A 17,850-nucleotide genomic window follows, 5' to 3' on the forward strand; every position below is an offset into this window, starting at 1 on the left:
CACACATGCGCACACACACACGCACTAACACACACACAAACAAACAGACAGACACACTTTAGTGACACTAACACAACAGCACTACATCTCCACACACACACAAACAGATATCACATACATCATACATCACACACACACACTGACACACACACACACACACTGCTGTAACACTGTCAACAGCACCTTAAATTCGAAGTTGTACTCCTCACATGCACATGCTCCCTATGGACCATCTGTGCTGTCTGATTGGCCCTCACCTCCATCAATCACGGCCACGTTGGCGTTGTCATGACCAGCATCTCCATAGCTGCGGTCAGTTGTCCAGCCCCACTGGTAGGTGACGCAGGTCCAGGCATGTGTCAACAAGTACAGCTGTAGAGGGCGCTCTGGGTCCCACACCACACACATAGGAGCCTCCTGACCACTTCCCCAACGCAGACACTGCTTCAGGTACCAGTGATAGTTCCCTACTGACCACAGCTGGACTGGGGGGGAGAGAGAGAGAGAGAGAGGGGGAAGACAGAGAGAGGGAGCAAGGAGAGGGAGAGAGAGAGAGAAAGATAGAAAGAGAAGGGAGGCAGAGAGAAGGAGAGAGGGTTAGAGAGAGCTTGCTGTTTAAGGTTGATGTCAAAGGGAATTTTCAGCAAAAGAGATAAACATGTACACACAGTGACCATAGACTTATCTTACAAACCTCACCTGACTGTGGAAACAGACTGAGTGACTGAACAAGTGTGTGAGTGTGTGAGTGAGTAAGTGTGAGTAAGCAAGTGAGGGAGTGTGAGTGTCTTACTCTGAGTGTTTATGAGGCCATCCTCCCCTGGATTCATGTCCTCCAACCAAACGGCCAACACTGTGGAGTCACTGTTCCAGAGCAGCTCTTTCACCTGCGTATACACACACACAGGCACAACACACAGTTTACACTCATTCTCGGTATGTGTTTTGCTTTCTCTGAGTGAGAGGTCTTTATAAAGGTGCATAAAAGGTGTGTATAAAAGGTAGTGTGTCTGTACCTTGGCCTGGTCCTTCTGAAGAGGCAGTGTGAAGTCTCCGTGCAGAAGGCCGTTTTTCTCCAGAAACACCACACTGTGTTTGTTTGGATGCCGCTGTGTAGAGGCAATCAGACTACCAGAGGGCCTAGACACACACACACACACACACACACACACCAGGCTTCCATCAGTACTCCAGGGAACAGCCTAGTTAAGTGTGTGTGTGTGTGTGTGTGTGTGTGTGTGTGTGTGTGGGTTTAGTGTGTATTACGTTTGGTGTGTGGTGGTGTGTGTGTGTGTGTGTGATGTGTGATGTCCTTGGTGTGAATTAATTTGTATGTGTGAATCAGTGATGTGTGCATGTTCAGTATAGAGGTGGCTGTGTATGTGTGTGTGTGTGTGTGTGTCTTACTTCCAGCACAATGCTTGCTCCAGGCCGTTGATAGTCTCACTGGTGGCCTGAAGAACACACTCTCTGTTCCACACCCGCACCTTCCTCGCTCCTGAAACACACACACACGCACAAACACACAGGACGTTACAGGATGTGTGGGAGTGAATAAGTATTTTTGTGCAGCAGTTGTCTATTTCTTATAAGTGTGTGTGTGTGTGTGTGTGTCAGTCTGAGGGCACATGGCACTGATAGTGTGTGTGTGTGTGCGTGTGTGTGTGTGTGTGTGTGTACCGGTCTGAGGGCACACAGCGCTGACGGCGAACAGTTGTCCATCTCCTCTCCACGTCACTCGAGGCCTTCGGTCATCCCACTCCACTGCAGGCAACACTTCCTGTGGAAGCACGGAGAGGAAGGAGTGTGTGAGAGTGTGTGTAAGAGTGTCAGTGTGAGTGCGTGTGTGTGTTTGCTAGACATACCGTATTTTTCTTCTGTGCTGCTTGTTTGCCTGCAGAACCATGGAACTGAGTCTCTTTCTTTCCCCAGCCAACGGTGATGAACTTCCCTAAACACACACACACACACACACACACACACACACACAACCAAGAGAAGTGGGTGTTTAATCAAGCTCTGTCTATTCTGAGAACACTGACTACATAGATTAGGTGGTGTGAGCATTCATGTGTGTGTGTGTGTGTGTGTGTGTGTGTGTGTGTGCGTGTGTGTGTGTGTGTGTGCGTAAGATAGTGAATGTTGGTATCATGGACGGATTATGAACTTTCGGGCCCCTGGTAATTGTCGCATATGTTGGAGGGGGGGTTTGGGGTCCTCCCCCAGAAATTTTGTAATTTGTTTGATGTGATTTCCTGTATTCTGGTGGATTTTGGGGATGGCCAATACAAAATTCAATCAGATTCATAGCCTACATCCTGATTTGTTGATATTGAGGCAATGATTCCATGCAAAGGCTTGGGCTTCAGGGCCGCCTGACCCCTTGGGCCCCTGGGCCTGGGCCCGGTAGGCCCGTGCAGTAATCCATCCCTGGTTGGTATACACACCTTCCCCAAAGTCCTCCTGGTGAATCTGAACCTCAGTAATCGGCTCAAAGTCCTTAGTCATCACAATGATAGTCTGTTGTCCTGCACAGAGGAAGAGTAAGAGGAGAAGAAGAGGAGTGAAGGAGAGGAGGAGTGAAGGAGAGGAGTGAAGGAGAGGAGGAGTGAAGGAGAGGAGTGAAGGAGAAGAGGAGGAGTGAAGGAGAGGAGGAGTGAAGGAGGAGAGGAGTGAAGGGGAGGAGGAGTGAAGGAGAGGAGTGAAGGAGAAGAGGAGTGAAGGAGAGGAGGAGTGAAGGAGAGGAGTGAAGAATGGGATGCATAATTACTTGAAAGTACTAAATGGAGTAAGTGACGAAAGCTAAACATCTAACCAGGTCTGCTAGGGATACATGTCATTAGTTCTGACATTTATTTTTCTTTTTGCCTGTTGTGATAGAATGTACGGTATGTCACTGTCAAGTATGGTATTTATTTTTGTGTTTGTGTGTGTTAGATAGATAGATAGATAGATAGATAGATAGATAGATAGAGAGAGAGATAGAGAGATAGAGAGAGAGAGAGAGAGAGAGACTGACTATGTGAGACATAGACTGACCTGTGGTTAAAGTGACCAGTTCCTGATCAGGACTCCAACTCATTCCCGTGAGGCCAGTATCAACACTGCCAACACACTCCAGCTAACACACACACACACACACAAAAGCATAGATTAGTGAATTGTCAATGGCAAATAGGATAATTTTCCTAAAAACAGCACACAAATAAATACACACTGTATCTCTCACTAACACACATACACAAACAAACAAACACACACACACACACACACACACACACACACAAAGCTGTGTGTACCTGGTGTGTGTTGAGGTTGTAGAGGATGACGTCTCCATTGGCTGTGGCCACACACACACACTCCTGGTCTGGAAGGTCCTGGATGCCCACTACGGTCCCACTGCCATCCGCCGCCAGGTAGTCCTCTGCCGTGAGGGATACCTCATCCAGCACCTGCACACACACAGTACCAGCATGGTCAAACCCCCAGGTGTGCTGTTGTGTGATTTAGCATATTGGTGCATGTTACCTGTGTGACTGGTGTGCTAGGTTGTAGTGTAGGTGTTAGCTCTGTGTGTGTGTGTGTGTGTGTGTGTGTGTGTGTGCTACCTGTGCAGTCCGTGGGTCATACTCGATGATGGAGAGGGCGGAGGCGATGAGCAGAGAGCCTGAGTCCATCCTGACGGAGAGACAATGAGGGGAGCCTGGAGCCTGCACCCCCACAGAGCACACACGCCTCTTCAGCTTCAGGTTCCTCATACCTGCACACACACACACACACACACACACACACACACACACGCGCACACACACACACACACGCGCACACAGACAGAAATATAAACAACCCATGATATAATATACCAACAAAAGCACATTATGCACATATAACGTTATACGTCTTGTAGACAAAAATCACACTGTTACAGATACAACCATGCTTTAGGGCTAATATCTGCCTGCCAGAGCCTGTTTATTCGCTGCTAGCTAGGTAGCAGTAAAGATGTATATTTTTAGCTAACTTTGACGCCATCTAAGGTGAGATGTGTTATAAAATATAATAACGTTAATCTCAACTATGACGGCTGTCTGTCTAGCCACGTACAAAGGTACGTGGATAAAGCTTGGGTTGAGTCCGATGCCCTGTATATTACTAACAGTATCACCAAATTACACATTGAACATACCTTTACTTTTGCGTCTTCAGTTTCAGGTAATGTTGTATCTTTTATACACGCACCTTTTAAACCACTACAACACAACACAAGCACGCTGTCAAATTTTCCTTATTATGAACTCTGACCCTGTGACGTAACACCATAGATTTATGTGCAGAGAAACATAATAGCGTGCCGCACTCTGGTTTGGAGTGGACGTGCATCCGATGCCAGTCAAGCGTGTTGCATGAAGTACCCACTGTCTATGGAAGTACCCCTGGCTGCAGCTTGCCGATCAGGGCTGGGCTTCTCTGTTGCATCGACGCTAACGGCTTTCACTTTTTCTGGAGTCCTCCTGTACGAGCCTGCAGGCTCTGCTGGAGTTTCGCCCATAACGGCATTTCGACAGCACTTTTCTGCTATTGTAAAATAATGGATTATTTCGTAGACGGCTTCCAAGGGCTAGGCTACAGACAATGTATTGTAGTTAATTTGTTCAGAGTAGAAATCCGATGCCCTGGATTAGCTGAAAAGTTTATAGGCTGCTGTATCCCCAAAAGAATAAATAATATAGGATATATTATTGATTAACCTATAGCGTAGGCTTGGTGTCAAGGATTTTAATAGACTGTTGGAACTGTAAAATGTATGCTCTTCATAGGCCTAGGTCTAATTAGTCTGTTTTAATCAACATGATGGGCAGGGTAGCCAGGAGAGCAAGTCCCGGCGGGGCGGGAATTTCCTGTAATCTGTTAAGGAGCGATCCCTAATCTGACTCACGAGCTCATTGGACGCCTCGGTTATGTGCCAGAGAACCACACCCTTAAAATCCAAACTTTCAAGACCTGAAACACCAATCTGGCAACGTAAACACACACACACACACACATCCACATCCACATCCACACAACGTTGTGGACACACATCCACACACACACATGCACACACACACACACACACACACACATCCCCCTTGAGCGTGCATTTAGCGCTCCATGACGTATGCGCTCTGCCCGCTGCAGTGTGTTTGGCAGGAGGTCCGGCGCTCCCTGGCTGGGAATCTGAGTGAGATCTCCGTTCGGCAGAGACGCACTCAAGGAAGTGACACATTCTCTCCTCTCCTCTCCTCGCGCCACATGTGTTTGCGCTGGGTTCCACTCTGGAGAGGTGGTGAAGTTTTACAAGAAGTTTTGACATTGTGTGAAGTCGCGTCGAAAGCGCACGACAGCGGGTAAGTGGCGGTGTATAGCCCAGTTCTTTTCACAGACTGTGTTTCACCTCGCCCTGTGTCGGGCACAGACGGCAACAGCAATCAAACGTGTTGTGCCAGACGGGACGCATGTAGGAGAGGGAAAGAGCACAGGAATCTAACAGGAGGAATTGGGGGGGGGGGGGTCATGCCATGCCCTTGCGTGTATGCACAAGGGCATGGCATGACATGCTTGTACTGATTTGTATGTTTACCTGCTCAGTGCTTCCATGCAGTTCCGGAGAGGAGGTGCCCTCAGTGCTGTGTGTGTGTGTGTGTGCGCATTTACATTTATTCATTTAGCAGACACGTTTATCCTATGTGACAGAAAGAGAAAGACAGAAAGAAACAGAAAGAGAAAGCTACAGTGCAGAGGAGACTATAGGAATTACTACTGATATTAGATTTGATTATATTATATTATATTACATTAGATTAGATTAGATTAGATTCAACTTTATTGTCATTGTGCAGAGTACAAGTAGAAACAACGAAATGCAGTTAGCTTCTAACCAGAAGTGCAAAAAAGCGGGGAGGGGGGGCTTTTATATAAAGCCCTAGATTTGGAAAAAAGTTCAAAGCTGGTGATATTGGGTCAGTGCCACTGCTGGCCATTTCAGTGCCCTAAGCAAGGTGTTGTTAAAGTTGTTAAAACATTTAAATGATAACTCTCAAACACACTTGGTCTTATTTAGGAGCCTATAAAATGTAAAGAAAAAATAATGATTGATACCAAATGTGTACAAAAACAAGTTTATACTACCCTTAATATCTCTCTTTTTGAACTTCGTTCCAAGTCTAGGGCCTTGTAGAAAATCAATGATAATGCCGTACAAACATTAAATAGTTCAGTCATACTGAGAACATGTTTGTCTTCCGCCCTACAAAGTTTGGGCTGCCTATGAATAATACTTTTCATTATATTAATTCCTAAACATTTCTTACGAGACAATGTGATTTTCAGGCTGTAAAACGCCAAAGGGCTGAAAATAATAAGATGGTGCAGCAACAACCTTATCTGATTTGACACGGAATGACCCACCTCCTTGTTGTCCCTGTTAAAGCAACCCCATGGTTGTGGTTCAGCTCAGGAGGCAAGGTAGGGGGGTGGTGTTAGTAGGTTGGGCGGGGGGCTTGCCCTGGATGGCCTCGATAGAGGGGAGTGAGGAACCGGTGATGCGTTGGGCAGTTTTCACCACCCTCTGCAGTGCTTTCCAGTCAGAGGCAGAGCAGTTGCCCTACCATACTGTGACACAGTTGGTGAGGATGCTCTTGATGGTGCAGCGGTAAAAGTTCACCAGGATCTGAGAAGACAGGTGGACCATCTTTGAGAAGAGATGCTGGTGAGCCTTCTTGATCAGGGTAGAGGTGTTGAGGGTCCAAGACAGGTCCTCAGAGATGTGGACACCCAGAAATTTGAAGTTGTGACACGCTCCACCTCAGTCCCGTTGATGAGGATGGGTGAGTGTCTGCCAGCTTTTGACTTCCTGTAGTCCACAATGAGCTCTTTGGTCTTCTTGGTGTTGAGAGCCAGATTGTTGTCGGTGCACCACGATGTTAGGTGCTGGACCTCCTTAGGCTGTCTCATCGTTGTTGCTGATGAGACCCATTACCGTATCATCTGCAAGCTTGATTATAAATACTAGTCTAAATGTGGTAGGCGAATGTTGTAGTGTATGTATGTTCATTATGTGTGTAACAAAAATGTGTGTGTGTGTTTATAATGTGAGTGTGTGTGTGTGTGTGTGTGTGTGTGTGATTGTGTGAGCAATTGTAATAAGTGTGTGTGCGTATGTTTATAATATGTGTGTGTGTGTGTTTGTAATGTGTGTTTATGATGTGTGTTTTTTGTGTGTATGTGTGTGTCTATGTGTTTGTAATATGTGTTTTGTGTGTGTTTGTAGTGTGTGTGTGTGTGTGTGTGTGTGTGTGTGTTCAGTATTAGTGCTAACATGAGTGAGCCGGTACCGATGCCCCAGTTGTCTCAGTTGTCGAGCCAGCTGATGACGGACAGCTCCCAGCAGCCCCTCACCACCAATCAAACAGCTGCAGATGTCTCTGAGGCCCGCCCCCAACCGGCCCAGCGGCTCTGTGGTTGGCTGGAGAAGAGAGGCGGGCCTCTGAAGCTCTGGAAGACTCGTTGGTTCTCACATGATGCTGGGCGCAGTCTGCTAATGTACTGGCGCACACGGCAGGACGCCACGCCGCTGGGGCAGATAGAGCTCACCAGTGCCACCTTCAGTTACCCACTGGAAGCGCAGGATGAGCCAGGGACCTTCTACATAAACACACCGCAACGCATCGTCATCCTTAAGGTGACATACACATACACACACACACTCAATCTCTCTCTCACACATACACAAACACATACAAACACAGACACAAACATACACACACACACACACACACACACACCATCTCTCTCTCTCTCTCTCTCTCTCTCTCTATCTTACACTCACACACACACACACACACACACGCAAACACAATTCTCTCTCTCAGACACACACCACTCTCACCTCTAAACATCATCTCCCTTACCCATACACGTACAGTACATTGTGTTTGTATGTGTTTGTATGTGTGTATGTGTGTGTGTGTGTGTGTGTGTGTGTGTGTGTGTGTGTGTGTGTGTGAGTGTATGTGTGCAGAAACAAAACAGCAAGAGAATGGGTCTCCTGTCTTAGTCTTGTCACAGGAACCAATCCACACCAAAGATTCACAAACTAGATGAGCTGCAACATTCAATAAACCAGCAACTTGCTGCAAGACATGTTCTAAAAAAACTGTGGATTCAAACAGTCACAAACGATGTGAGGTAAAAGTGTTTAAAACTTGCAACTTGCAACTGCAATTTGACATGATGAATACATTGCAATGGTTGCAACAGCTGGCAACGGTTTCGTCTTGTCACTCGAATCTTTGGTGTGAATTGGCTTAGATGTATCTTGTGAACAGTTTCCGTAATGATTTGCAAAAACTCAGTGAGATGCTGAGATTATAGTTTGACAGATTGCGTGTGGTTTTGATCTTTGACTGTGTGTGTGTGTGTGTGTGTGTGTGTGTGTGTGTTTTAGGCAGCTAGTCATGAGTTGATGATGTACTGGTTGCAGCAGCTACAACTCATACGATTGCAACACAGGATGCAGACAGGAGATGCAAACTCCAACCTTGACACACACACTTCAGGTAAGACACACACACACACACACACACACACACACACACACACACACACACACACAAAGCCACACCCACATACACTGCAGGGATTTACACACACACAAAGGGGCAGGTATGCACTACAACAAAATCAGCAGGGTTGCCACTAATGCACACTACTTTGACATGGTCATGTACATGTTTATGTACAACAACAACAACAACAACAACAACAACAGCAGCAGCAACAGGGTTTTTACTGCTAAGTGGCCATAGGTTACGCCGATTCTGAATCAGCGTAACCTACGGCCTCTCGGGGCTTATTGCTTAATTAAATACAGAGATGCTAAAATTACACATGTGATGTGTATTACTGTAAAAATGCAGTCAAACATTTGTAATGTATTGTGTAGTCTACTGAGGAGGTGCTGACTGTATTGTCTAACGGCAGGGGGGTGAAGGACCCGCCATGTCTCTCCTTCACACACATTGGTCACTGAAACAGCTGCTCAATGCTGTCACGGTGTGCATTGGGTGTAGCTCATTTCCCATCATGGATGACTGTGTGTGTGTGTGTGTGTGTGTGAGTGTGTGTGTGAGTGTATGTGTGTGTGTGTGTGTGTGTGTGTGTGTGTGTGTGTGTGTGTGAGAAAGTCAAGACAGGATTCATGGTTCATAGCTTCGGTCTGCAGACTGTTTCCTGTCAGAGAAACACACACAGCACACACACACACACACACACACAGAAGTGAAGGTGGAACAGTCTATATAGACCTAGTATATACAGAACTATATGGAACTTATAGATTATTATTTTTAGAAGCATTGATGTACAACATACAGAACTAATAGCCCATCTACATTTATAAGTACGAGTAGTCAAAGCAATTAGTGTTGGAAGCTTGGCACTGTGCGTGTAAATGAAAAAAAAAAACAAATCTGGAAATTATTCCTAAAACTGAACACAAAATCATACATCTAAACCAGACATCACACAAAAGCCCTCAGGCCCTCAAAAACTAATAGTAATGGGAGGAATTGTGTTTTACAGTAATCGGGTTTGAGCTATGACTTGAATTATAGTTTTTATTGATTGCAATTAAGCATGCATTTAATGAACTTGGGATCCATTTGGGGCTCTATTTTAACTATCTAAAGCGCACAATCTGAAGCGGATGATTTAAATACATTTAGAGTGTGGCCAGTCCTCACTATCTTGACGGTGTAATAAGTTCGCCAGATGTCAAGCGCATTGTTCAAGGGTTGTTCTTATGTTTCTTAATCAGTCATGCGTGTGTTTCAGTCGTAATATCCATCATCCATCCGTCATTCCCTTTAAGAGCAAGGAGTGCAACATCTTACAGTCAGTGCATCTAAAGGAATCTGCTTGTACACGAGACCGTGTATGCAACACCAGGATTCCATTAAACCTTGCTTTACTACATGTGTGTGTGACTAGCAGAGTACAGCCTACTTGCATCTGCATTCGCCTATTATTTGAACTCATCCAAACTGAAACTAACTTCACCATGGTCTCATAGGCAACAATAAAACAGTTTTACACTTAGTTATTTACTTTCACTATTGACTGACAAGTGATTACAATTAAAAACATTACCTGAAAAAAGCAACACACCCTAATAATGTTCGAATGACTGAATAGAAATCCTAAGCATAAGGTTGCCTGGGACTCATTGCTAAGAGCTGCTTACATTTTGTGAAAGTCAGCTCAAAATAGCTGTGCTTGTGCATTTTTTGCTTTTTTTTTTTGCTTTTTCTTGGTCAGTTGCATAATGATTTTTGGATCATCAGGGCTTAAAATTCATTTTTCAAAATGGGGGGGAATTCCCCCCTTAGGTTATTCATGTAGGGGGGATTTACACAATTTGGGGGGGATGGGGGGGGGGGGGTCGATTCTGATACCAAGTCAAGAATTGCGATTTCAATACTTCGATACTTTTTTTAAAAAAGTGTTTGATTTTGGGGCCCCCACCACCCTGACGTCATCAGTAATATATACTGTAGTGGGATCATTCACAACAGTGGACATCCTAGATTCTGCTTGACTCTCTCCACACACACAAACACACACTGAAAATGATAGCTTATGTGATATGTTTCTATCATATATTTTTGAATTCATATAGAGTGTATTTATTTAATAATGCATTTAGCATTTTACTAGTAATTACTAGTAGCTAAACATATTTAGTAATTTGAATGCCTCATATTGACGTTTAACCTATAACACTTAGGCATATCTTTAATGTGGTGTGTAGGTCCAATTGAGTGCACATTGCTGATGAGTAGGTGTAATTGAGTGCCTGTCACTTACTCACTGAAAATACGTGAGAGTAATTCTATGGAGTAATTAGCCCCCCTTCAACCTGACGGTTTTAGGCTATAGTCGCTAGTGAATAAAAGTTGTGCATAGTGCGGTATGTGTATGCAAATTATTATGTTTTCTATGTCATTAGATACAATAAATGTTCAAAAAACTAACATGTCGAAGACAATCTTTCTGGGATCAAGTGTTGACGTGACCTGAGCTAGCAGGATCGTTACCAAGGAGCTCTTTCCAGATGTAAAAGTTTGCCATGGTAGCGTAGCCTATTTGCGTAAGCGCAAAGTGGTTCTCTCTCTCTCTCTCTCTCTCTCTCCGTGTGTGTGTGCGTCTGCATGAGGCTATGTTCAATTCAACTCGCCACTTAATGATTAGGCTATATTAACGTCATCAGACAGGCTGTAAAAGTGTATGCGGGAATTTCTCGCATTATGATGGCTAGAGTTGCGGGACTTGAACAAATTATGGGCAATACCCGCAATCCCGCAGTGAAATTTAAGCCCTGATCATGCGCCTGGCCACACCTATTTTTTTTTTAATTGACACGCCGGTCGGCACAATTTTCAACTGAACTGAAGTGCATGGTGAAAAATCCATCTCTGCCTTGGGTGATAGGAACAAGACTTGCATCGTGCTTGGTGCCACATTGCGCCGGGTCGAAGGCAGGGCCTAACACTTTTCCACTGGTTTTACTAGGGTTACCACACGTTCTGGTTTCCCCGGAATTGTTCTCTTTTTTTAATGTCTGTCCCGGAAAATTGATAATCTTTCCCGGGACACCAAATGTCCCGTTTTTTGGTGCAAAGGTCACATCGCTGCAAATCATTCATACGATGATGCATCATTCCACAAAATGGTTTGTCTTCTCTATCAGGAAGTTATACAATAAGCTTAAAGGGATATTCCACCATTTGGGGAAATACACTCATTTCCCACCTCCCCTCGAGTTTTACCTTTCCCCAGTTCATCCAGCTGTTCTCTGCGTCTGACAGTAGCACTTTTAGCTCCAGCTCATTGAATCAGATTAGACCGTTAGCTTATAGGAGAGATGCTAACGGTCCAATCTGATTCAATGAGCTGGAGCTAAAAGTGCTACTGTCAGAGAACAGCTGGATGAACTGGGGAAAGGTAAAACTCAATTGTTTAACTCGAGGGGAGGTGGGAAATGAGTGTATTTCCCCAAATGATGGAGTATCGCTTTAATAAACATATAGCCTTAAGTCAAAAGAGCTGTTAGGCTTATGTCATTTTGATCTGTAAAAATGTCACATGCAGCCATGCCTACATTTTGCTTACTGCACATTAATCATAGGCTAATATATGTTATAATATAATATTCCGTATTCATTATTGAATGCTTAGCTAGAATGATGTTTTCCCTATCGCCCTATTAAAGCAGGTTTACCTGCGGGCATGTAATTGTGCTACAGGTTTTCTACAGGAATGGCATGTTTGAACGGCCACTGCACTAGTGGTACTAAATGAGCCATGATGCAGCCAGAGATGTACAGAATGAACACAGAGTTTGTGTGTAGTGTGTTGCTCCGAAAGCTCAACACATCATGTGCGGAAATAGTGGGAAAAGTGTTTATATTATTTTGTTATGGTTAGTTTACAAGCTTGCTAACAGTGTGTAAGTGACCAAGAAAAAACAAACGTGTGTGTGTGTGTGTGTGTGTGTGCGTGCGTGCGTGCGTGCGTGTGTACTGCTATCCCTGGTTTGTATGTGAGGTATGTCATGCGAGTACAGACATGAACAAACTCAGTGTCTATGTCCTAAGTGTCTCTCTCTCTTTCTCTCTCTCTCTCTCTCTCTCTCTCTCTCTCCCTCTCTCTCCCTCTCTGGGCCCTATCTTGGTGATCTAAAACACATTGTCAGTAGCGAAAAGCTTAAATACATTTAGGAGTGTGTCCAGTCCACATTCGGGGTGGTTTTGTTATCAAACATTGCGTGCTTGCCGCAAAAAGGTTTGTCTTATGTTTCATAATCAGTCATGGGTGTTTTGAGCGTAACATACTTTAAACCAATTAAAATGACATCTGTCATTCCCTTTAACAGCAAGCAGCGCAATAGTCAACGGCAAAACAGTTATACACAGTTAATTACTTTCACCATTGACTGACAATGGGTTACCCTCGAAAACATAGCTTGAAAAAAGTACCCCTTACCCCAATAATGTTCAAATGACTGAATAAAAAACCTAAGGACATTTATCCTGCAGAGGAGTTGCTGCTTACATGTCATGAGAGTGCGTCTTCAGCTGTGCTTCACATGCGCCTTTCGCTGTAGACCAGGCTTTTCTTGGTCAGTGGCGTAATGCTTTTTAGATGGTGTAAGATGGTGATTTTTAGATAATGCGCTAGACCACACCTTAGGTCGTTAATTGCCACACCCCTGGCCATATTGTTTAATAAAAGAGAAGTGCATGGCGAACAATTTGAGTGTAAGATAGGAACAGGCTTGGAATTTCACCATTTTAGGGGCAAGGCCACTTGGCCTTCAGTTGGGCAGATTTGGTGGGGGGCACAAAGGCCACATGTCAGGGCACCAAGGGCCAAAGTTATACAGGCTATAAAAATGATTAAAATTGTATTTAGCCTATTCACAGCAGTAGACCTGCATCACTGTATGAAACATTACAAAAACATGAAACATGACACGCTATTACGCTATTACATAGAACTGTAAATCATCTGATCATCTAATATTTACAGATATCTAGGCTATATTTAACATTTATTTTATATTTGGCCTGTTATGAAATCATGTATTGAACAATTTAAGCACAGCTCAGCTTTAAGAAACTCAAATAGCCTAGAATATATGCATGCTTAGCATTTTGTGATCATTAAGGCTGCTTTAACAAACTCGTAGTCAGCTGTATATCCTCTGATTTTAATATTTACCGACATATTTGGCGATATTTGTCACATTGATTTTGTATTTGGCCTGTTATGAAATCACGTAGAAAAATTTAAACACATTGTGAAACTTAAAGCCCAAATTTGGCATGCATGTCGAAATTTGCTGCAAATTCAAAACGTGTTCGGTAAGGTCTGCTGTTTATTTTGATATATGTTTTGAACGAAGGGTTCGTGAAGTAGGCTAGGCCTATTCCACTAAGATGAATGGGTAGGGAGATAGGCGTAGAACCTAATTTATGATTCAATTTAATCATAGTATTTTTTTGTCTCGCGAACCGTTCACCAAACGGCTAACATTGTTTAAAAGCTGAGAAAAAGCTCTTTCATGCGATGTGATACTTGTGATGTCTGTATGATGAGTAGGCTACTTCGCGAGTAGTTCAACTGAGAAGAATGGGTGAATCTGGACGCACTTTCTTTCTTGCCGTGCGCTGTCACTTTCTCCACTGCGTAAAAGACTAAATTAATTTGCACTGTAAATCCTACGATTATTTTGTCAGGCCATAGGCTAATAAAATATGCTATTAGTCGGACGCAAACCAAAATATTGAAAGAAAGGGGCACCAAGGCCACAGTGGCCTGTAAACCTCTGATTTTCAAAGGGGCATCACGGCCAACGCAAGGGGCAACGAGGGCCATGGCCGTCGTGGCCGCCGTGAAATTTCTACCCTGGATAGGATGATAAGAATACGCTATGCGCTGCGTTTTAGATCACCAAGATAGAGCCCTCTGTCTCTGTCTCTCTCTATGATTGCATTAAATAAATTCTCAGTTGTGTGTGTGTGTGTGTGTGTTTGTGCGTGCGTTTGTGCGGTGCGTGTGTGTGCGTGTTGCTGACAGTATCACGTATCACAAACCTGGGATTCCAGTGCAATCTAATCATTCTTGTGTTTGGGAGTTTTAGACATGTGCACAGACTGCAAAGTAAACCAAATACAAAAAGTAAAATACATTTTCCATTTCTGCAATAATAGGTAGCGTATCCATTTGGAGAGGGTTATGCCATGTCTACCCAGAACCACTAGTGCAGAATGGATGAATAGTACAAACTAAGCATTTTGTGTTTGATCAGACCTGTCAAAACATGTAACATACTTCCATCAATGTTTGGAACTGTAAATATGTGTGTGTGTGTGTGTGTGTGTGTGTGTGTGTGTGTGTGCGCGTGCGTGCGTGCATGTGTGTGTGTGTGTGTGTGTGTGTTTTAGTGGAATTTATTCCCCAGGTTAAAATGCCATCGGAGTTTGTAGGCAAAGACGCACCCAACCGGCCTTCTCCTGGACTAAGGAGCCCACTAAACCTTTCACTGAAACACCCCATTATAGAGTTCCAGTGAGTGTACACACACACACACACACACACACACACACACACACACACACACACACACACACACACACACACATGGCACATACACACACCACACACACACACACACACACACACACACACACACACATACACATGGCACATACACATACACACACCACACACACACACACACACACACACACACACACATACACACACACACACACACACATGGCACATACACATACACACATACACACACCACACACACACACACACACACACACACATACACATGGCACATACACATACACACATACACACACCACACACACACACACACACACACACACATACACACACACACACACACACATGGCACATACACATACACACATACACACACCACACACACACACACACACACACACACACACACATACACACACACACACACACACATGGCACATACACATACACACATACACACACCACACACACACACACACACACACACATACACACACACACACAGGCATATAAATTGGGGAAAGATGAGGAGTGAGTGTGGTGAGAGAAAGAGGAAAATAGGAAGATATGAGAGAGAGAGAGAGAGAGAGAGAGAGAGAGAGAGAGAGAGAGAGAGAGAGAGAGAGAGAGAGAGAGAGAGAGAGAGAGAGAGAGAGAGAGAGAGAGAGGAGGGAGTGTGTAAGCAGGAGTTCATGCACAGCCTGATGGTCTTTTGGGCACCCACAGTCGACTTCAAGGCAGCGCTGTGACAGTGGGGGCCTAAAAGACCATAGATCTCATACACACACCACTCCTCTAAATTACTTTCAAATTGAAAACCAAGGCCAGACTAGGGTTATTTGACCTATGTTCAACCCTTCTTTTGTCAATTCAAACCAAGACAGTCAACAGTGTGTGTGTTTGTTTGGTGTGTGTGTGTGTTACAGGAATCTGTGTTTTAAGAAGACTGTGCCTAACCTGGATCAGGCCCCTGTTTCACTTATACCTAACCTGGACACAACCACTCAAGGCACAACCAATCAGGAAACAGCCGCTCGGGACACACCCACTCAAGGCATAACCAATCAGGAATCAGCCTCTCAAGACACACCCAGTCCCGACACAACCAATCAGGAAACAACATCTCAGGACACATCCAGTCACGACACAACCAATCAGGAAACAACCTCCGAGGACACATCCAGCCATGACATAACCAATCAGAAATCAGCCTCTAGGGAAACACCCATTCAAGGCATAGTTAGTCAGGAAACAGCCACTCCGGACACATCCAGTCTTGACACAACTAATCAGGAAACAACTTCCTTGGACACATCAACTCACAACACAGCCAATCAGGAAACAGCCTCTCTAGACACATCCAGTCATGATACAGCCAATCAGGAAACATCTTCCTTGGACACATCAACTCACAACACAGCCAATCAGGAAGCAGCCTCCCTTGAAACACTCTCAGAGGACACAGCCAATCAGGAAACAGCCTCTCCGTTCACACCCACTACGGTTACAGCCAATCAGAGATCAACTTCCTTGACCATACCTGCTCAGATAAGGAGTAAGTCCTACTTCAATCACTAATGAGAAAAACACACACAGACACACACACACACGTGACCCAAGATACACTCCTGTACACCTATACATTGCGTACTTGGTTGAGAGACTTGTGTCATTTCTATCATGTGAGCATGTGCCCAGTTAAACAAAAAAACATGTTTTTGTATGTAATTTTCATTAACTTCATAACTTTCATTACCCCCTCACCTCACAGGGCGCCCCCTCTCCTCACCAAAGCATCTCTCTGCCACCTTACCAACAGGGCGCAACAGGAAAAACCGAAGCCTCTGCTTAGAGCTCGAAGTGCTCACACAGGAAAAAGAGGCCAAGGAACAGAAGGTGCCCCCCACACACACACACGCATACAGACACAGAGGAATTGTAAATGTCAGTGTGTGTGTGTATTTGTATGTGTGTCTTTGCGTTTGTAGGTATAAGTATACAGTCTTTTGATCCCGTGAGGGAAATTTGGTCTCTGCATTTATCCCAATCTGTGAATTAGTGAAACACTCAGCACACAGTGAAGTGAAGCACATGTTACCGGCCTCAGACCTAGGGGAATCTGGGCAGGTACAAGACCACAGGCTGGATAGCACTGTGGGTTGAAAAGAAGTGGAGATACAGAAATTATGTCTTTCTCAAGCACTGGACGTTTATTTCTGAGTAAAAAATCATTCAAGAGAGCAATAACAGATAGGCCTAGCACACACTATGGCACTGGACATATTCCAAAACATACAATTATAAAATATACTATAATAATATAATATATCAATATAATATAAACATTGAAATACCTCTTGATATTATAAACCATAGTTTCAAACATTACTAATATAATAAATGTAATCAATAGACCAATATAGAAAGCATTGGCATATATAATATACAATACAAAACACTTTACCTAGATAGTATGAAATAGACAGTGGTATACCTTTATAATATATCCAATATGCTTCAACAAATAACACTATACATCAAATGACATTGTATGTAAACCATACAATGTCCTAATACATTCCAGTATAGGCTACATATACACAGGCTACTTGGCTATCTTGTTATCAATTAATTCTTCAAAGTGAACACCCATAAAATAACAACGGTTAT

General features: G+C 44.0%; 2 protein-coding genes across 5 annotated transcripts in view; one reads left to right on the plus strand and one right to left on the minus strand.

Moving 5' to 3' along the window:
* elp1 (elongator acetyltransferase complex subunit 1) overlaps positions 1–4,322 on the minus strand; it is a 25,321-nt gene extending 20,999 nt beyond the window's left edge. For 3 of the 4 annotated variants that reach the window (XM_042060734.1, XM_042060732.1, XM_042060733.1), the window contains exons 1-11: positions 4,187–4,322; positions 3,609–3,760; positions 3,300–3,452; positions 3,040–3,121; positions 2,448–2,528; positions 1,866–1,951; positions 1,681–1,780; positions 1,408–1,498; positions 1,017–1,140; positions 794–887; positions 258–485 (exon numbers count right to left, since the gene is read on the minus strand). In XM_042060734.1, the coding sequence (XP_041916668.1) occupies positions 258–485; positions 794–887; positions 1,017–1,140; positions 1,408–1,498; positions 1,681–1,780; positions 1,866–1,951; positions 2,448–2,528; positions 3,040–3,121; positions 3,300–3,452; positions 3,609–3,758 (1,189 nt within the window). In that variant the 5' untranslated portion in view covers positions 3,759–3,760; positions 4,187–4,322. The remainder of the gene's footprint in view (positions 1–257; positions 486–793; positions 888–1,016; positions 1,141–1,407; positions 1,499–1,680; positions 1,781–1,865; positions 1,952–2,447; positions 2,529–3,039; positions 3,122–3,299; positions 3,453–3,608; positions 3,761–4,186) is intronic. The other variant, XM_042060731.1, reaches the window with a different exon arrangement.
* Positions 4,323–4,749: 427 nt separating this feature from the next.
* Positions 4,750–17,850, plus strand: part of tbc1d2 (TBC1 domain family, member 2) — a 32,081-nt gene continuing 18,980 nt past the window's right edge. The window contains exons 1-6 of the mRNA XM_042060735.1: positions 4,750–5,387; positions 7,310–7,720; positions 8,486–8,597; positions 15,048–15,171; positions 16,107–16,735; positions 16,952–17,076. Of these exons, the coding sequence (XP_041916669.1) occupies positions 7,358–7,720; positions 8,486–8,597; positions 15,048–15,171; positions 16,107–16,735; positions 16,952–17,076 (1,353 nt within the window). The 5' untranslated portion in view covers positions 4,750–5,387; positions 7,310–7,357. The remainder of the gene's footprint in view (positions 5,388–7,309; positions 7,721–8,485; positions 8,598–15,047; positions 15,172–16,106; positions 16,736–16,951; positions 17,077–17,850) is intronic.

Source organism: Alosa sapidissima, chromosome 14 (genome assembly GCF_018492685.1).
Source record: "Alosa sapidissima isolate fAloSap1 chromosome 14, fAloSap1.pri, whole genome shotgun sequence".
NCBI lineage: Eukaryota > Metazoa > Chordata > Actinopteri > Clupeiformes > Clupeidae > Alosa > Alosa sapidissima.